Source organism: Hemitrygon akajei, chromosome 6, assembly GCF_048418815.1.
Source record: "Hemitrygon akajei chromosome 6, sHemAka1.3, whole genome shotgun sequence".
Classification (NCBI taxonomy): domain Eukaryota; kingdom Metazoa; phylum Chordata; class Chondrichthyes; order Myliobatiformes; family Dasyatidae; genus Hemitrygon; species Hemitrygon akajei.
Genome location: NC_133129.1, coordinates 96,598,871 through 96,616,266, shown reverse-complemented (window position 1 = coordinate 96,616,266; position 17,396 = coordinate 96,598,871). Strand labels below are relative to the sequence as shown.

At 52.4% G+C, this 17,396-nt stretch overlaps 1 protein-coding gene across 2 annotated transcripts in view; it reads right to left on the bottom strand.

The window, feature by feature from the left end:
* Positions 1–17,020, bottom strand: part of LOC140729318 (calpain-5) — a 56,717-nt gene extending 39,697 nt beyond the window's left edge. The window contains exons 1-4 of one of the 2 annotated variants that reach the window (XM_073048945.1): positions 16,890–17,020; positions 11,885–12,054; positions 6,363–6,556; positions 1,020–1,151 (exon numbers count right to left, since the gene is read on the bottom strand). In XM_073048945.1, coding sequence (XP_072905046.1) covers positions 1,020–1,151; positions 6,363–6,527 — 297 coding nt within the window. In that variant the 5' untranslated portion in view covers positions 6,528–6,556; positions 11,885–12,054; positions 16,890–17,020. Of the gene's footprint in view, positions 1–1,019; positions 1,152–6,362; positions 6,557–11,884; positions 12,235–16,889 lie in introns of those variants that run through there. The other variant, XM_073048946.1, reaches the window with a different exon arrangement.
* Between the last annotated feature and the right edge of the window lie 376 nt (positions 17,021–17,396).

The following is a 17,396-nucleotide window of genomic DNA, read 5'->3' as shown; positions in this document are numbered from 1 at the left end:
TACTCCTGCACCTACTGTTTATCGTCCATCCTGTACCAGGACTCCCAAGTCCCCGATGTCTAAATTTGCTCCCTGTTTTGAACATAATCTCCTCCTATATTCCTTCTACCAAAGTGCATGACCATACACTTCCAAACACGACATTCCATCTGCCACTTCTTTGCCCATTCTCCCAAACTGTCCAAGTCCTTCTGCAGACACCCAGCTTCCTCAACACTACCAGGGGGACATAGTTCCTCTTGCCCTCCCCTGCCACCACACGAGCCTCCATATTCAGTGCACCAGTCTCTGTAACGTTTGCGATCTACCACTAAGCAGATCTTTCCCTCCCAATGACTCTCCGCTTCCTGTAGGGATCGCTTGCTCAGTGACTCCTTGGCCTACTCAACCCTCCCTGTAAGCAGAATAAGTGCCACACCTGCCCCAAAAACTCCTCCCTCGCCACCATTCAGGGCCCCAAGCTGTCCTTCTCCAACTTTGGGCTGAGACCCTTCATCAGGAATGGAAAGGAAGGGGGCAGAAGCCGGAAGAAGGTGGAGCAGGGTGGGGGGCAAAGTTCAAGCTGGCGGGTGACCAGGTGAGGGCACAGATTTCTCTAACTTCCGATCAGTGCCCCCCTCAACCCCCACCTTCACCTTCTCTTCTCAGCTGTGCATCATCTCCCTCTGCTTCCCCACCTCCTTCCCTTTCTCCCATGGTCCACTCTCCTCTCCTATCAGATTCCCTCTTCTCCAGCCCTTTTCCTTTCCCATCTATCACCTGCCAGCTTTTCATTTCATCCCTCCCTCCTCCCCACTCACCTGGTCTCACCTATCACCTGCCAGTTCATACTCCTCCCCCCTCACCCGGTGTCTCCTATCACCTGCACCGGGGGTCTATACTCCTCCTGTCCCCCCGACCTCCTCCTTATTCTGGCTTCTGCCCCCTTCCTTTCCAGTGCTGTCGCAGGGTCTCGGCCCAGATTGTCGATTCCCCTCCATAGCCGCTGAGTCCCTGCAGCACTTTGTGTGAAATCAGACCTTTTTCCACAGCGAGGGCTCTGTGGCCAGGCACGAGCAGGCAGCCACAAACCAGCAGTTTCCCAGCCTGCCCTGGTTCAGATCCCGCGAGCTGATCCCGTCGACAAACAGCCGCGGGTCCGTGCACAGTTCCTGGAGAGGGCGAGAGGGGGATACATCATCGTTACTCTGTGCCATGTCGTACAACGTGGGTAATCACGGTCTTTCCATGACAATGATCGTTCGTGGCAAATTTTTCTACAGAAGTGGTTTGCCATTTCCTTCTTCTGGGCAGTGTCTTTACAAGACGGGTGACCCCAGCTATTATCAATACTCTTCAGAGATTGTCTGCCTGGGGTCAGTGGTCACATAACCAGGGCTTGTGATCTGCACCCACTGCTCACACAACCATCCACCACCCGCTCCCGTGGATTCACGTGACACCGACTGGGAGGGCTAATCAGGTGCTACACCTTGCCCAAAGGTGACCTGCAGGCTAGCGGAGGGATGGAGCACCTCACCCCTCCTTTGGAAGAGACTCATCTGCACCCCGCCCTCCTGGCAGATACATTAGGGACATTAAAAAACTCACAGGGCTGATAGAAAAATGGAAAGCTATGTGGGAGGGAAAGGTTAGACTGAATTTAGAGCAGGCTTGAATTAGCCTGCCCTGTAGTTTTACTGTGCATTAACCACTTCCTCTGGCAGTTCACTTCATCCTCTGGGTGAAAAAGTTCTCACCTAGCCCTTCTTAAAAATCTCTTTGCTCCGATATTAACCACTAGCTCTTGACTCTGTGTGTACTCACTCACTCTGTGGCCCCTGTGGTTTTATAAACCTTCAGGAGATCACCCACTGGCTCCTGTGCAAGAGTCCCTACAATATGCGCGGACCAACCATTGCTCTGAGCTGGAGATTTTTTAACATAGCCTGAAAACTGTGCAACGCTTCAATAAAACATAATATAAAGCAAATTCCAGCAGTGTGGCAATGAAGGCCATGTGCATGGGGGAGTTTCTGTTACCGGGTGGCCATGCATCTCAGAGGGAACAGTGCTCCTATCACCCAAGGAGTTATGTCCCCTTCCGCACAACCTCTCTGAACAACTCACGCCTCGGGTCCCGAGAACATCTTCCTTGTCAAGTCGGAGGGAGGTGAGTTGGGGTTTTGATAGAAACACTCCCCTCCCCCACCGCCTGTCACACAGTGTAGCACTCCCTCACCGCCCCTCCCATGTGTGGATCTCCCTCACCATCCCTCCCACTGTGTGGACGCGATCCCTCACCATCCCTCCCACTGTGTGGACGCGATCCCTCACCATCCCTCCCACTGTGTGGACATGATCCCTCACCGCTCCTCCCACAATGCAAAGCTCCCCCACCGCCTCAGCCACAATGCAGAGCTCCCTTACCATCCTTCCCACAGTGTAGAGGTCCCTCATCGCCCCTCCCACGATGTGGATCTCCCTCACCACCCCTGCCACAGTGCAAAGCTCCCTCCCGCAGTATGGCGCTCTCTCCTCAGTGTATCACTCTCCCCCCACCACCCATCCACAGTATGGAGCTCCCTCACCGTCCCTTTCACAGTGTGGAGCTCCCTCACCGTCCCTTTCACAGTATGGCGCTCCCTCACCGTCCCTTTCACAGTGTGGAGCTCCCTCACCGTCCCTTTCACAGTGTGGAGCTCCCTCACCGTCTCTTTCACAGTGTGGAGCTCCTTCACCGCCCTTTCACAGTGTGGAGCTCCCTCACCGTCCCTTTCACAGTGTGGAGCTCCCTCACCGCCCTTTCACAGTGTGGAGCTCCCTCACCGTCCCTTTCACAGTGTGGAGCTCCCTCACAGTCCCTTTCACAGTGTGGAGCTCCCTCACCGTCCTTTCACAGTGTGGAGCTCCCTCACCGTCCCTTTCACAGTGTGGAGCTCCCTCACCGCCCTTTCACAGTGTGGAGCTCCCTCACCGTCCCTTTCACAGTGTGGAGCTCCCTCACCGCCCTTTCACAGTGTGGAGCTCCCTCACCGTCCCTTTCACAGTGTGGAGCTCCCTCACCGCCCTTTCACAGTGTGGAGCTCCCTCACCATCCCTTTCACAGTGTGGAGCTCCCTCACAGTCCCTTTCACAGTGTGGAGCTCCCTCACCGCCCTTTCACAGTGTGGAGCTCCCTCACAGTCCCTTTCACAGTGTGGAGCTCCCTCACCGTCCCTTTCACAGTGTGGAGCTCCCTCACCGTCCCTTTCACAGTATGGCGCTCCCTCACCGTCCCTTTCACAGTGTGGAGCTCCCTCACAGTCCCTTTCACAGTGTGGAGCTCCCTCACCGTCCTTTCACAGTGTGGAGCTCCCTCACCGTCCCTTTCACAGTGTGGAGCTCCCTCACCGCCCTTTCACAGTGTGGAGCTCCCTCACCGTCCCTTTCACAGTGTGGAGCTCCCTCACCGCCCTTTCACAGTGTGGAGCTCCCACACCGTCCCTTTCACAGTATGGAGCTCCCTCACCGTCCCTTTCACAGTGTGGAGCTTCCTCACAGTCCCTTTCACAGTGTGGAGCTCCCTCACAGTCCCTTTCACAGTATGGAGCTCCCTCACCGTCCCTTTCACAGTGTGGAGCTTCCTCACAGTCCCTTTCACAGTGTGGAGCTCCCTCACAGTCCCTTTCACAGTGTGGAGCTCCCTCACCGCCCTTTCACAGTGTGGAGCTCCCTCACCGTCTCTTTCACAGTGTGGAGCTCCTTCACCGCCCTTTCACAGTGTGGAGCTCCCTCACCGTCCCTTTCACAGTGTGGAGCTCCCTCACCGCCCTTTCACAGTGTGGAGCTCCCTCACCATCCCTTTCACAGTGTGGAGCTCCCTCACAGTCCCTTTCACAGTGTGGAGCTCCCTCACCGCCCTTTCACAGTGTGGAGCTCCCTCACAGTCCCTTTCACAGTGTGGAGCTCCCTCACCGTCCCTTTCACAGTGTGGAGCTCCCTCACCGTCCCTTTCACAGTATGGCGCTCCCTCACCGTCCCTTTCACAGTGTGGAGCTCCCTCACAGTCCCTTTCACAGTGTGGAGCTCCCTCACCGTCCTTTCACAGTGTGGAGCTCCCTCACCGTCCCTTTCACAGTGTGGAGCTCCCTCACCGCCCTTTCACAGTGTGGAGCTCCCTCACCGTCCCTTTCACAGTGTGGAGCTCCCTCACCGCCCTTTCACAGTGTGGAGCTCCCTCACCGTCCCTTTCACAGTATGGAGCTCCCTCACCGTCCCTTTCACAGTATGGAGCTCCCTCACCGTCCCTTTCACAGTGTGGAGCTTCCTCACAGTCCCTTTCACAGTGTGGAGCTCCCTCACAGTCCCTTTCACAGTATGGAGCTCCCTCACCGTCCCTTTCACAGTGTGGAGCTTCCTCACAGTCCCTTTCACAGTGTGGAGCTCCCTCACAGTCCCTTTCACAGTGTGGAGCTCCCTCACCGCCCTTTCACAGTGTGGAGCTCCCTCACCGTATGGCGCTCCCTCACCGTCCTTTCACAGTGCAACACTCTTTCCCGCAGTATGGCGCTCCCTCCTCATCGCCCCTCGCACAGAGTGGCCCTCCTCCCGCAGTCTGGTTTCGCTGCAGCCTCAGTGCGCTGGGGCTCCGCTGCGGGTATACCCGGCGCTCCGAGTCAGCGCGGGCCTGCACCACCACCCCGCGGCCGTGGCTCCTATCTGCCGGATACTTCACTGAACAATCTGCATTTCCCGATTCGTCCCAGAAGCATCTACGGAGAGGATCTTTCATCAGGAAGAAAATGTTGGAAGAACTCAACCAATCAGGAAGGAAATAAAGTCCACATTCCCTTGACTGGAAAGGAAGGGGGCAGAAGCAAGAATTACTGAAGCGGCGGGGCGGGAGGAGGCTGTGGGGAGGGTCGGAGGACAGACTGGCAGGTGATAGGTGACCAGGTGAGGGTTTCTATCCCCCTTCCTTTCCGGTCTTGATGAAGAGCTTCACCCCACATCAACTGTTTATTCCCTTCCTGGCTTTCTTCCAACATAATTTTCTTCAAGGATCTGAGCAGAAACATCAACTGTTTATTCCTCTCCATAGATACTGCCTGACCTGTTGAGTTCTTCTGGCATTGTGTGTGTGTGAATCAGAGATCTCCTTGGCAAGGAGGATTAAGAATCTCGAGGCGTTTTACACATACCTTAAAAACAAGACAACTCCGGAGAGGGTGGGACCACTGAAGAACAAAGAAGAGAATTTATGCCTGGGGCCCGTGGAACTGGATGAGGTTATAAATACCTCAGACCAGTTCACCAGTTAGCTCTATTTAGCACAGGGCGGCACGGTGCAATGATTTGCAGTACTGGTGACCCGAGTTCAATTCCCGGGTCAATTTCAATTACAGGCCGCTGCCTGTGAGGGGTTCTCCCTGTGACTGTGTGAGTTTCCTCCGGGTGCTCTGGTTTCCTCCCACAGTCCAAAGTCCAGTGTAAATTGTCCCATGATTAGGCTGGGAAACAGAACGTGTGGCTCTGCATCAAATCAAATCAGTGGGAATACGGACTAGAACGGAATGGTTTACAGCACATCAGTTCCTGCCACTGTCTGTCCTGTGAGGATTTTGTTCTCTCTCCCTGTAGGTTTCCCCTGGGTTCTCCAGTTTCCTCCAAAGATGCATGGATTCGGGCTCGTAAATCGCGAATGTTGGTGCTGGAAGCACGGAGACACTTTCAGGCTGCCCACCTGCCCCCCAGCGCATCCTCGGAATGTGTTGGTCATTGGGAGAACAGCACACACTCACCGAGTGTCTGTTCACCACCTGCTGCTGCTGAGGGAGGCCCGCCACGCGTGCTCAGAGTGATCGGCACCGGGATCCCCTTCACAGGGCACTCCTGTCCACTTGAACAAGTCTGACCGGCCTCATTATCAAGGTCCACACAACTGCCATTCACTGGATGGTTTTTTTGTTTTACACACCATTTTCTGTAAACTCTAGATTAGGGGTTCTCAGCCTTTTCCAAACCATTAACTGAGGGGGCCGTGGACCCAGGTTGGGAACCCTGCTCTAGAAACTGTTGTGTGTGAAAATCCTGGGAGATCGACAGATCTGAGACACTCAAACCTCCCCGTCTGGCACCAACAATCATTCGACAGTCAAAGTCACTTCGATCACATTTCTTCCCCATTCTGATGTTTGGTCTGGACAACAACTGAACCTCTTGACCATGTCTGCGTGCTTTTATGCATTGAGTTGCTGCTACATTATTGGCTGATTGGATATTTGCATTAACGAGCAGGTGTACTGAATGAAGTGGTCACTGAGTGTAGTTCACAGAATGTTTCGATGTACAAGTGACCAATAAAGCTAATCTTTAAACTTTAACACAATCTTTATACGTACCGCAGGTCGTTTCCACTCAATCGTCCCAGGAGGGGATCTCGTGTAGTAGATGGAATTGTCAGAGGTGGGGAAAAGGGGGTCCTCGAACAGGACCCCCCTCTTCTGGCAACTCCTCCGCAAAGCCCGGTACCTCTGGTCCTTGAATGGCCTCACGCGCTGAGGCATGGCTCACAGACGGAGGGAGGCAGGCAGTCCTGGCAGAGGGAGAGGGAGAGGCAGGTGTTGGTAGGGATTCATAGAGGATCTCTGTTGGAAACGTATGAGTGCAGGAGCGAGGGGAGGCAGGAGCTGTGGAGTCTCCCAGTCCGATGAGAGTGTCAACATTTACAGGGGGTCCCGGGGAGTGTGTCAGTATTTACAGGGGTTCCCGGGGAGTGTGACAGTATTTACAGGGTTCCCCGGGGAGTGTGTCAGTATTTACAGGGGTTCCCGGGGAGTGTGACAGTATTTACAGGGTGTCCTGGGGAGTGTGTCAGTATTTACAGGGGTTCCCGGGGAGTGTGTCAGTATTTACAGGGGCTCCCGGGGAGTGTGTCAGTATTTACAGGGGTTCCCGGGGAGTGTGTCAGTATTTACAGGGGCTCCCGGGGAGTGTGTCAGTATTTACAGGGGTTCCCGGGGAGTGTGTCAGTATTTACAGTGAATCCCGGGGAGTGTGTCAGTATTTACAGGGGGTACAGGGGAGTATGTCAGTATTTACAGGGTGTCCCGGGGAGTGTGTCAGTATTTACAGGGGTTCCCGGGGAGTGTGACAGTATTTACAGGGTGTCCCGGGGAGTGTGTCAGTATTTACAGGGGTTCCCGGGGAGTGTGTCAGTATTTACAGGGGTTCCCGGGGAGTGTGTCAGTATTTACAGGGGCTCCCGGGGAGTGTGTCAGTATTTACAGGGGTTCCCGGGGAGTGTGTCAGTATTTACAGGGGTTCCCGGGGAGTGTGTCAGTATTTACAGGGGGTACAGGGGAGTATGTCAGTATTTACAGGGTGTCCCGGGGAGTGTGTCAGTATTTACAGGGGTTCCCGGGGAGTGTGACAGTATTTACAGGGTGTCCCGGGGAGTGTGTCAGTATTTACAGGGGTTCCCGGGGAGTGTGTCAGTATTTACAGGGGGTCCCGGGGAGTGTGTCAGTATTTACAGGGGTTCCCGGGGAGTGTGTCAGTATTTACAGGGGCTCCCGGGGAGTGTGTCAGTATTTACAGGGGTCTCGGGGAGTGTGTCAGTATTTACAGGGGTTCCCTGGGGAGTGTGTCAGTATTTACAGGGGCTCCCAGGGAGTGTGTCAGTATTTACAGGGGGTCCCGGGGAGTGTGTCAGTATTTACAGGGGGTCCCGGGGAGTGTGTCAGTATTTACAGGGGCTCCCGGGGAGTGTGTTGGTGCCTCAGGGAGTGTCAGTGCGTTTAAGGGGTTCCATGGAGGCCGCTAGTTTTTTGTGCAAACACCTCCTTGCCTGTGAGTTGGGATGTTTATTGTGGAGGGGCGAGGGGGAGGGCTGCTGCTTGTGTGTGTGGGGGGGGGGTTGTGGTTCTAAGGTTTTTCTGCCATTCATTCCTGTCTTTTGTGGATGTTTGTGAGGAATAAGAATCTCAGGCTGTATGATGCATCCTCTGATATTAAACAGGACATTTAATTACTAGTTCAACTAGTTTTATTTTATTGACATAGTGTGGTGAACTACATATACCTGTCTGGACACACACCCCCCTGCTGACTGCTCCTGTGGCTCCTCCCACAGACCGTGGCTTCTCCCACAGACCCCGGTATAAAGGCATTTAGAGCCACAGACCCTTCCTCAGTCTCCAGGATGTTGTGTGATGGTCACTTGCTGCTTGTGCTTTCTTCCAGCCAATAAAATCCTACCTTAACCCACGTCTCAGAGTTATTGATGGTGCATCACATACGACATGAAATAGGCCTTCCTGGCCCTTCGAGCCGTGCTGCCCCGATTTTATCCTAGCCTAATACTGGACAATTTACAATGATCAATTAACCTGCCAACCGGTACGTCTTTGGACTGTGGGAGGACCGGGAGGAAACCCACGCGATCACGGGGAGAACGTACAAACTCCTCACAGGCAGCGGTGGGAACTGAACCCAGTCGCTTGTACTATTACCAGCCATTGCGCTGTCGTGCTGCCCCAGTCTGCACAACATTGTGGGCCGAAAGGTCTGTTACTGTGCTGTACTATTCAATGTTCTACATACCTATTTATGCCTCTCAAAATGTTAGGTCTTCCCTCCACCTCAACCACTCCAGAGAGAGGAACCCCACCTTGCCAATCCTTTCCCTGCAGTTCAAACCAAGTTTAAAGGCTGCCCGGAATGACTCAGACAAACCTATCAGCAGGCTCGTTGGACCTGATTCAGTTCTGGAGCAACCTGCCCGGCTGGTACAGGTCCCACCTTCTGCAGGAATGGTCCCACTGACTCAGGAGGCTCAAGCATTCCCTTCTCCTCCACTCCTGAGGTCACACACCCTCCCTGCTGCTGGAGGTTACGAGATGAAGCTAAGAGCTTTTGGAGGAACGCCTACTGGGTGTTTAACAGACAGGCAGACAGACGTACTTTATTGATCCCAAGGGAAATCGGGTTAAGAAGTCCTGTTTGGTGTTGGCCTTGGTCAGCCCAGGGACTGAGTTCAGGGGACGTGAGGTAGTGTTGCAGCCCTATAAAACACGGAGTATTGTGTTTGTTTCTGATTTTGGCAGGATGTGGAAGCTTTAGGGAGGGTGTAGAGGAGGAGCTACATCTCTACCAAAGGAGATTTAAGGCGCTCCTTCCCTCCGCTAGCCTGCAGGTCACCCTTGGGTAAGATGTAGCACCCGCCTAGCCACTGATCAGGGTCACATGAATCTATGGGAGCAGGTTGTGAATGGTCGTACGAGCATCCGGTGCAGATCACAAGTCCTGGTTATGTGACCACTGACACCAGAGAGACAGTCTCTGAAGAGTATTGATAATGGCTGGGGTCACCCGTCTTGTAAAGACACTGCCCAGAAGAAGCCAATGGCAAACCACTTCTGTAGGAAAAAATTGCAAAAAAAAATCATGGTCGTGGGATTACCGTGATTGCCCACATCACACGACACAGTACATAACGAATGATCAAACGAGAGGAGGTTCACCAGGATGCTGTCTGGATCAGAGAACATGTCTGATGAGGAGAGGGTGAGTGAGCTGGGGCTTCTCTCTCTAGAGTGAAGGAAATGAGAGGAGATTTGATAGGGGTGTACAAAATGATAGGAGACATAGATAGAGTGGTCAGCCAGGAACTTCTTCCCAGGGTGGAAATGGCTAACATGAAGGGGCATCATTTTAAGGTGATTAGAGGAGAGTATAGGGGGATATCAGAGGTAGTTTTTCAAGAGAGGGTTGTGTGCGTGTGTAAGCCCTGCCAAGGGGGTAGATGGAGGCAGATACATTAGAATGTTTGAAGAGACTCTTAGATCTGCACAGGGATGATAGAAAAATAGAGGGCATTGTGGGAGGGAAGGGTTAGATTAGTAGGTTAAAAGGCCAGCACAATATTATGGGCCGAAAGGCCTGTACTGTGCTGTAATGTTCTATGAACTCAGTGGCTCAAACAACATCTGGGCATCAGTGCTTCAGGACCCTCGGTTATGAAACATTGACCTCCTCCAGAACTTATGTAGGATAAATCTCACCTCATTCCATCGCTGGGAAACACCACACTGGTCTCTCCCCTCTTTGTAAACCCTGGAACGACTCGAGTCTAACCAAGACACCAAAACTACCAGGTCACCATTAGTTATGGCGGGTGCATCGCCACTTGAGGGAGCGTCCCCTGCCCTCCTGAGACAGCAGCTTTCAGCCATAAAGAGCCCACGGAAATCCACCTGAAGCTCTGGGCTGGACCACTGATTTGGATTCAACAGTGAGACATCTCATCAAAGCCCGCAGCCTGTGATGGAACGCCGGCGGTCTGCTTTTGTGATGAAATTCAGGAATGCTTAACTCAAGGATAAGGAATCCCTGGGGAAGGAATATCGAGTGGAACCTCACCTGTCTGGGAATCCCTGGGGAAGGAATATCGAGTGGAACCTCACTTGTCTGGGAAATGGGGAAGGTATATCGAGTGGAACCTCACCTGTCTGGGAAATGGGGAAGGAATATCGAATGGAACCTCACCTGTCTGGGAAATGGGGAAGGAATATCGAATGGAACCTCACCTGTCTGGGAAATGGGGAAGGAATATCGAATGGAACCTCACCTGTCTGGGAAATGGGGAAGGAATATTTAGTGGAACCTCACCTGTCTGGGAAATGGGGAAGGAATATCAAGTGGAACCTCACCTGTCTGGGAAATGGGGAAGGAATATCGAATGGAACCTCACTTGTCTGGGAAATGGGGAAGGAATATCGAGTGGATGTTCCTGTCTGGGAAGTGGGGTAAGATAACAGGCAAAATCTTGCCTCCCTCCCCATCTCCACTGACCTGCCCCCCTCAGTTCCTTTCCCACACCCACCATCCCACCCAGGGGCTCTCTCCTTTCATTCACCTTTTTCAAATCTTCCCACCTCACTCATTTCCCAAACCTATCACCCTGCCCCAGCCCCTGGTTCAATACCGCCAACTAAACCCACCCTAACCTGCCCACCTGCTTCTGCCTATGGCCAGCCTCACCTCTAACCACTATACACGGACCAGCTCCCCTCTACACTCAGACATGAAGCAGGGTCTCGACCTGGAATGCTGGGCATCCCGGTGGCTCCCTCCAGCCGTTTGTGTTTTGCCTCAGGGTCCACCTCTGCACCTGCTCACATTCTCTTTGTGCTAGACACCAGTACAACTCCCTCAGATATCTACCCATTTACCGCTTGGAAAGTGTGTGTGTGTGTGTCTGTGTTTCTGTGTGTGTGTGTGTGTGTGTCTGTGAGTGTGAGTGTGTGTGTGTGTGTGTGTAAAAGAAAGACTCTCTGACAATCCTCACTTGGTGTTTCTAAACACCCCCCTCCACCACTCCCATCACCTCTGCCTCTTCCTCCCTCTCTCTCTTTCTCTCTCTCTCTCTGCTATCTTCCTCTTTCTGTTTCCTTCTCTCTGTCACTCTCTCTCTCTCTCTCTCTCTCTTTCTGTCTGTCTGTCTGTCCCCCCCCCTCTCTCTTTCTCTGTCTCTCTGCTGTTTCCTTCTCTCTCCCTTCCTGTCTCTTTCTTTCTCACTCTCTGACCCTGTCTGTCTGTCTATCTCTCTGCTGTGTCCCCTGCTCTCTATCTCTCTCTCTCTGACCCTGTCTGTCTGTCTGTCTATCTGTCTGCTGTGTCCCCTGCTCTCTATCTCTCTCTCTCTGACCCTGTCTGTCTGCCTATTTCTCTGCTGTGTCCCCTGCTCTCTATCTCTCTCTCTCTGACCCTGTCTGTCTGCCTATCTCTCTGCTGTGTCCCCTGCTCTCTCTCTCTCTCTCTCTCTCTCTCTGACCCTGTCTGTCTGTCTGCCTCTCATTCTCTCCCAGCTCACAAACCATCCACACCCCACCTCCTGCAGATCAAACCCAGCCGCACTGACCTGGCCAGGGGAAATCTTTGCCTTCGCTGGCCACTGGAAAAGAGGTGCCAAGCATTCACTCGCTGCGTGCAAACCAGCCGTCCACACACCACACTCGTCGGTGATTGTGAAACAGATGACATTTCAGTTGGACGGGAGGCAGGTGGACGACGGCAAAAAATTGGGACTTCCTGGATGACGTTACATTCAATCCATAAACACACACACTTTAACCCTTTAAAGGATATTACAAATCGCTGTCATATGCTTTACTATCACAGGAGAGTAGTTACGAAGGTACTGGGGAGTGTGTCAGTATTTACTGGGAGTCCCAGGGAATGTGTCAATATTTACTGGGGGCCCCAGGGAGACTGTCAGTATTAAAGGGGGTCCCGGGCAGTGTGTCAGTATTTACAGGGGGTCCCGGGGAGACTGTCAGTATTAAAGGGGGTCCCGGGGAGTGTGTCAGTATTTACAGGGGTCCCGGGCAGTGTGTCTGTATTTACAGGGGGTCCAGGGGAGTGTGTCAGTATTTACAGGGTGTCCCGGGGAGTGTGTCAGTATTTACAGGGGGTCCCGGGGAGTGTGTCAGTATTTACAGGAGCTCCTGGGGAGTGTGTCAGTATTTACAGGGTGTCCCGGGGAGTGTGTTGGTGCCTCAGGGAGTGTCAGTGCTTTTAAGGGGTACCATGGAGGCCGCTAGTTTTTTGTGCAAACACCTCCCTGCCTGTGAGTTGGGATGTTTATTGTGGAGGGGCGAGGGGGAGGGCTGCTGCTTGTGTGTGTGGGGGGGGGGTTGTGGTTCTAAGGTTTTTCTGCCATTCATTCCTGTCTTTTGTGGATGTTTGTGAGGAGTAAGAATCTCAGGCTGTATGATGCATCCTCTGATATTAAACAGGACATTTAATTACTAGTTCAACTAGTTTTATTTTATTGACATAGTGTGGTGAACTACATATACCTGTCTGGACACACACCCCCCTGCTGACTGCTCCTGTGGCTCCTCCCACAGACCGTGGCTTCTCCCTCAGGCCCCGGTATAAAGGCATTTAGAGCCACAGACCCTTCCTCAGTCTCCAGGATGTTGTGTGATGGTCAGTTGCTGCTTGTGCTTTCTTCCAGCCTATAAAATCCTACCTTAACCCACGTCTCAGAGTTATTGATGGTGCATCACATACGACATGAAATAGGCCTTCCTGGCCCTTCGAGCCGTGCTGCCCCGATTTTATCCTAGCCTAATACTGGACAATTTACAATGATCAATTAACCTGCCAACCAGTACGTCTTTGGACTGTGGGAGGACCGGGAGGAAATCCACGCGATCACGGGGAGAACGTACAAACTCCTCACAGGCAGCGGTGGGAACTAAACCCAGTCGCTTGTACAATTACCAGCCATTGCGCTGTCGTGCTGCCCCAGTCTGCACAACATTGTGGGCCGAAAGGCCTGTTACTGTGCTGTACTATTCAATGTTCTACATACCTATTTATGCCTCTCAAAATGTTAGGTCTTCCCTCCACCTCAACCACTCCAGAGAGAGGAACCCCACCTTGCCAATCCTTTCCCTGCGGTTCAAACCAAGTTTAAAGGCTGCCCGGAATGACTCAGACAAACCTATCAGCAGGCTCGTTGGACCTGATTCAGTTCTGGAGCAAACTGCCCGGCTGGTACAGGTCCCACCTTCTGCAGGAATGGTCCCACTGACTCAGGAGGCTCAAGCATTCCCTTCTCCTCCACTCCTGAGGTCACACACCCTCCCTGCTGCTGGAGGTTACGAGATGAAGCTAAGAGCTTTTGGAGGAACGCCTACTGGGTGTTTAACAGACAGGCAGACAGACGTACTTTATTGATCCCAAGGGAAATCGGGTTAAGAAGTCCTGTTTGGTGTTGGCCTTGGTCAGCCCAGGGACTGAGTTCAGGGGACGTGAGGTAGTGTTGCAGCCCTATAAAACACTTGGAGTATTGTGTTTGTTTCTGATTTTGGCAGGATGTGGAAGCTTTAGGGAGGGTGTAGAGGAGGAGCTACATCTCTACCAAAGGAGATTTAAGGCGCTCCTTCCCTCCGCTAGCCTGCAGGTCACCCTTGGGTAAGATGTAGCACCTGCCTAGCCACTGATCAGGGTCACATGAATCTATGGGAGCAGGTTGTGAATGGTCGTACGAGCATCCGGTGCAGATCACAAGTCCTGGTTATGTGACCACTGACACCAGAGAGACAGTCTCTGAAGAGTATTGATAATGGCTGGGGTCACCCGTCTTGTAAAGACACTGCCCAGAAGAAGCCAATGGCAAACCACTTATGTAGGAAAAAATTGCAAAAAAAAATCATGGTCGTGGGATTACCGTGATTGCCCACATCACACGACACAGTACATAACGAATGATCAAACGAAAGGAGGTTCACCAGGATGCTGTCTGGATCAGAGAACATGTCTGATGAGGAGAGGGTGAGTGAGCTGGGGCTTCTCTCTCTGGAGTGAAGGAAATGAGAGGAGATTTGATAGGGGTGTACAAAATGATAGGAGGCATAGATAGAGTGGTCAGCCAGGAACTTCTTCCCAGGGTGGAAATGGCTAACATGAAGGGGCATCATTTTAAGGTGATTAGAGGAGAGTATAGGGGGATATCAGAGGTAGTTTTTCACAGAGAGGGTTGTGTGCGTGTGTAATGCCCTGCCAAGGGGGTAGATGGAGGCAGATACATTAGAAAGTTTGAAGAGACTCTTAGATCTGCACAGGGATGATAGAAAAATAGAGGGCATTGTGGGAGGGAAGGGTTAGATTAGTAGGTTAAAAGGCCAGCACAATATTATGGGCCGAAAGGCCTGTACTGTGCTGTAATGTTCTATGAACTCAGTGGCTCAAACAACATCTGGGCATCAGTGCTTCAGGACCCTCGGTTATGAAACATTGACCTCCTCCAGAACTTATGTAGGATAAATCTCACCTCATTCCATCGCTGGGAAACACCACACTGGTCTCTCCCCTCTTTGTAAACCCTGGAACGACTCGAGTCTAACCAAGACACCAAAACTACCAGGTCACCATTAGTTATGGCGGGTGCATCGCCACTTGAGGGAGCGTCCCCTGCCCTCCTGAGACAGCAGCTTTCAGCCATAAAGAGCCCACGGAAATCCACCTGAAGCTCTGGGCTGGACCACTGATTTGGATTCAACAGTGAGACATCTCATCAAAGCCCGCAGCCTGTGATGGAACGCCGGTGGTCTGCTTTTGTGATGAAATTCAGGAATACTTAACTCAAGGATAAGGAATCCCTGGGGAAGGAATATCGAGTGGAACCTCACCTGTCTGGGAATCCCTGGGGAAGGAATATCGATTGGAACCTCACTTGTCTGGGAAATGGGGAAGGTATATCGAGTGGAACCTCACCTGTCTGGGAAATGGGGAAGGAATATCGAATGGAACCTCACCTGTCTGGGAAATGGGGAAGGAATATCGAATGGAACCTCACCTGTCTGGGAAATGGGGAAGGAATATTGAGTGGAACCTCACCTGTCTGGGAAATGGGGAAGGAATATCAAGTGGAACCTCACCTGTCTGGGAAATGGGGAAGGAATATCGAATGGAACCTCACTTGTCTGGGAAATGGGGAAGGAATATCAAGTGGAACCTCACCTGTCTGGGAATCCCTGGGGAAGGAATATCGAGTGGAACCTCACCTGTCTGGGAAATGGGGAAGGAATATCGAATGGAACCTCACTTGTCTGGGAAATGGGGAAGGTATATTGAGTGGAACCTCACCTGTCTGGGAAATGGGGAAGGAATATCAAGTGGAACCTCACCTGTCTGGGAAATGGGGAAGGAATATCAAGTGGAACCTCACTTGTCTGGGAAATGGGGAAGGAATATCGAGTGGATGTTCCTGTCTGGGAAGTGGGGTAAGATAACAGGCAAAATCTTGCCTCCCTCCCCATCTTCACTGACCTGCCCCCCTCAGTTCCTTTCCCACACCCACCATCCCACCCAGGGGCTCTCTCCTTTCATTCACCTTTTTCAAATCTTCCCACCTCACTCATTTCCCAAACCTATCACCCTGCCCCAGCCCCTGGTTCAATACCGCCAATTAACCCACCCTAACCTGCCCACCTGCTTCTGCCTATGGCCAGCCTCACCTCTAACCACTATACACGGACCAGCTCCCCTCTACACATGAAGCAGGGTCTCGACCTGGAATGCTGGGCATCCCGGTGGCTCCCTCCAGCCGTTTGTGTTTTGCCTCAGGGTCCACCTCTGCAGCTGCTCACATTCTCTTTGTGCTAGACACCAGTACAACTCCCTCAGATATCTACCCATTTACCGCTTGGAAAGTGTGTGTGTGTGTGTCTGTGTTTCTGTGTGTGTTGCTGTGTGTGTGTGTGTCTGTGAGTGTGAGTGTGTAAAAGAAAGACTCTCTGACAATCCTCACTTGGTGTTTCTAAACACCCCCCTCCACCCTCCACCACTCCTATCACCTCTGCCTCTGCCTCTACCTCTCTCTCTCTCTCTCTCTCTCTCTCTCTCTGCTATCTTCCTCTTTCTGTTTCCTTCTCTCTGTCACTCTCTCTGTTGTTTCCTTCTCTCTCTCTCTCTCTCTCTTTCTGTCTGTCTGTCTGTCCCCCCCTCTCTCTCTTTCTCTGTCTCTCTGCTGTTTCCTTCTCTCTCCCTTCCTGTCTCTTTCTTTCTCACTCTCTGACCCTGTCTGTCTGTCTATCTCTCTGCTGTGTCCCCTGCTCTCTATCTCTCTCTCTCTGACCCTGTCTGTCTGCCTCTCTGCTGTGTCCCCTGCTCTCTATCTCTCTCTCTCTGACCCTGTCTGTCTGTCTGTCTCTCTGCTGTGTCCCCTGCTCTCTATCTCTCTCTCTCTGACCCTGTCTGTCTGTCTGCCTATCTCTCTGCTGTGTCCCCTGCTCTCTCTCTCTCTCTCTCTCTCTCTCTCTGACCCTGTCTGTCTGTCTGCCTCTCATTCTCTCCCAGCTCACAAAACATCCACACCCCACCTCCTGCAGATCAAACCCAGCCGCACTGACCTGGCCAGGGGAAATCTTTGCCTTCGCTGGCCACTGGAAAAGAGGTGCCAAGCATTCACTCGCTGCGTGCAAACCAGCCGTCCACACACCACACTCGTCGGTGATTGTGAAACAGATGACATTTCAGTTGGACGGGAGGCAGGTGGACGACGACAACAAACTGGGACTTCCTGGATGACGTTACATTCAATTCATAAACACACACACACTTTAACCCTTTAAAGGATATTACAAATCGCTGTCATATGCTTTACTATCACAGGAGAGTAGTTACGAAGGTACTGGCGAGTGTGTCAGTATTTACAGGGTGTCCCAGGGAGTGTGTCAGTATTTACAGGGTGGTCCCGGGCAGTGTGTCAGTATTTATAGGGGGTCCCGGGGAGTGTGTCAGTATTTACAGGGGTCCCGGGCAGTGTGTCTGTATTTACAGGGGGGTCCCGGGGAGAGTGTCAGTATTTACAGGGGGTCCCGGGGAGAGTGTCAGTATTTACAGGGGTCCCAGGGAGT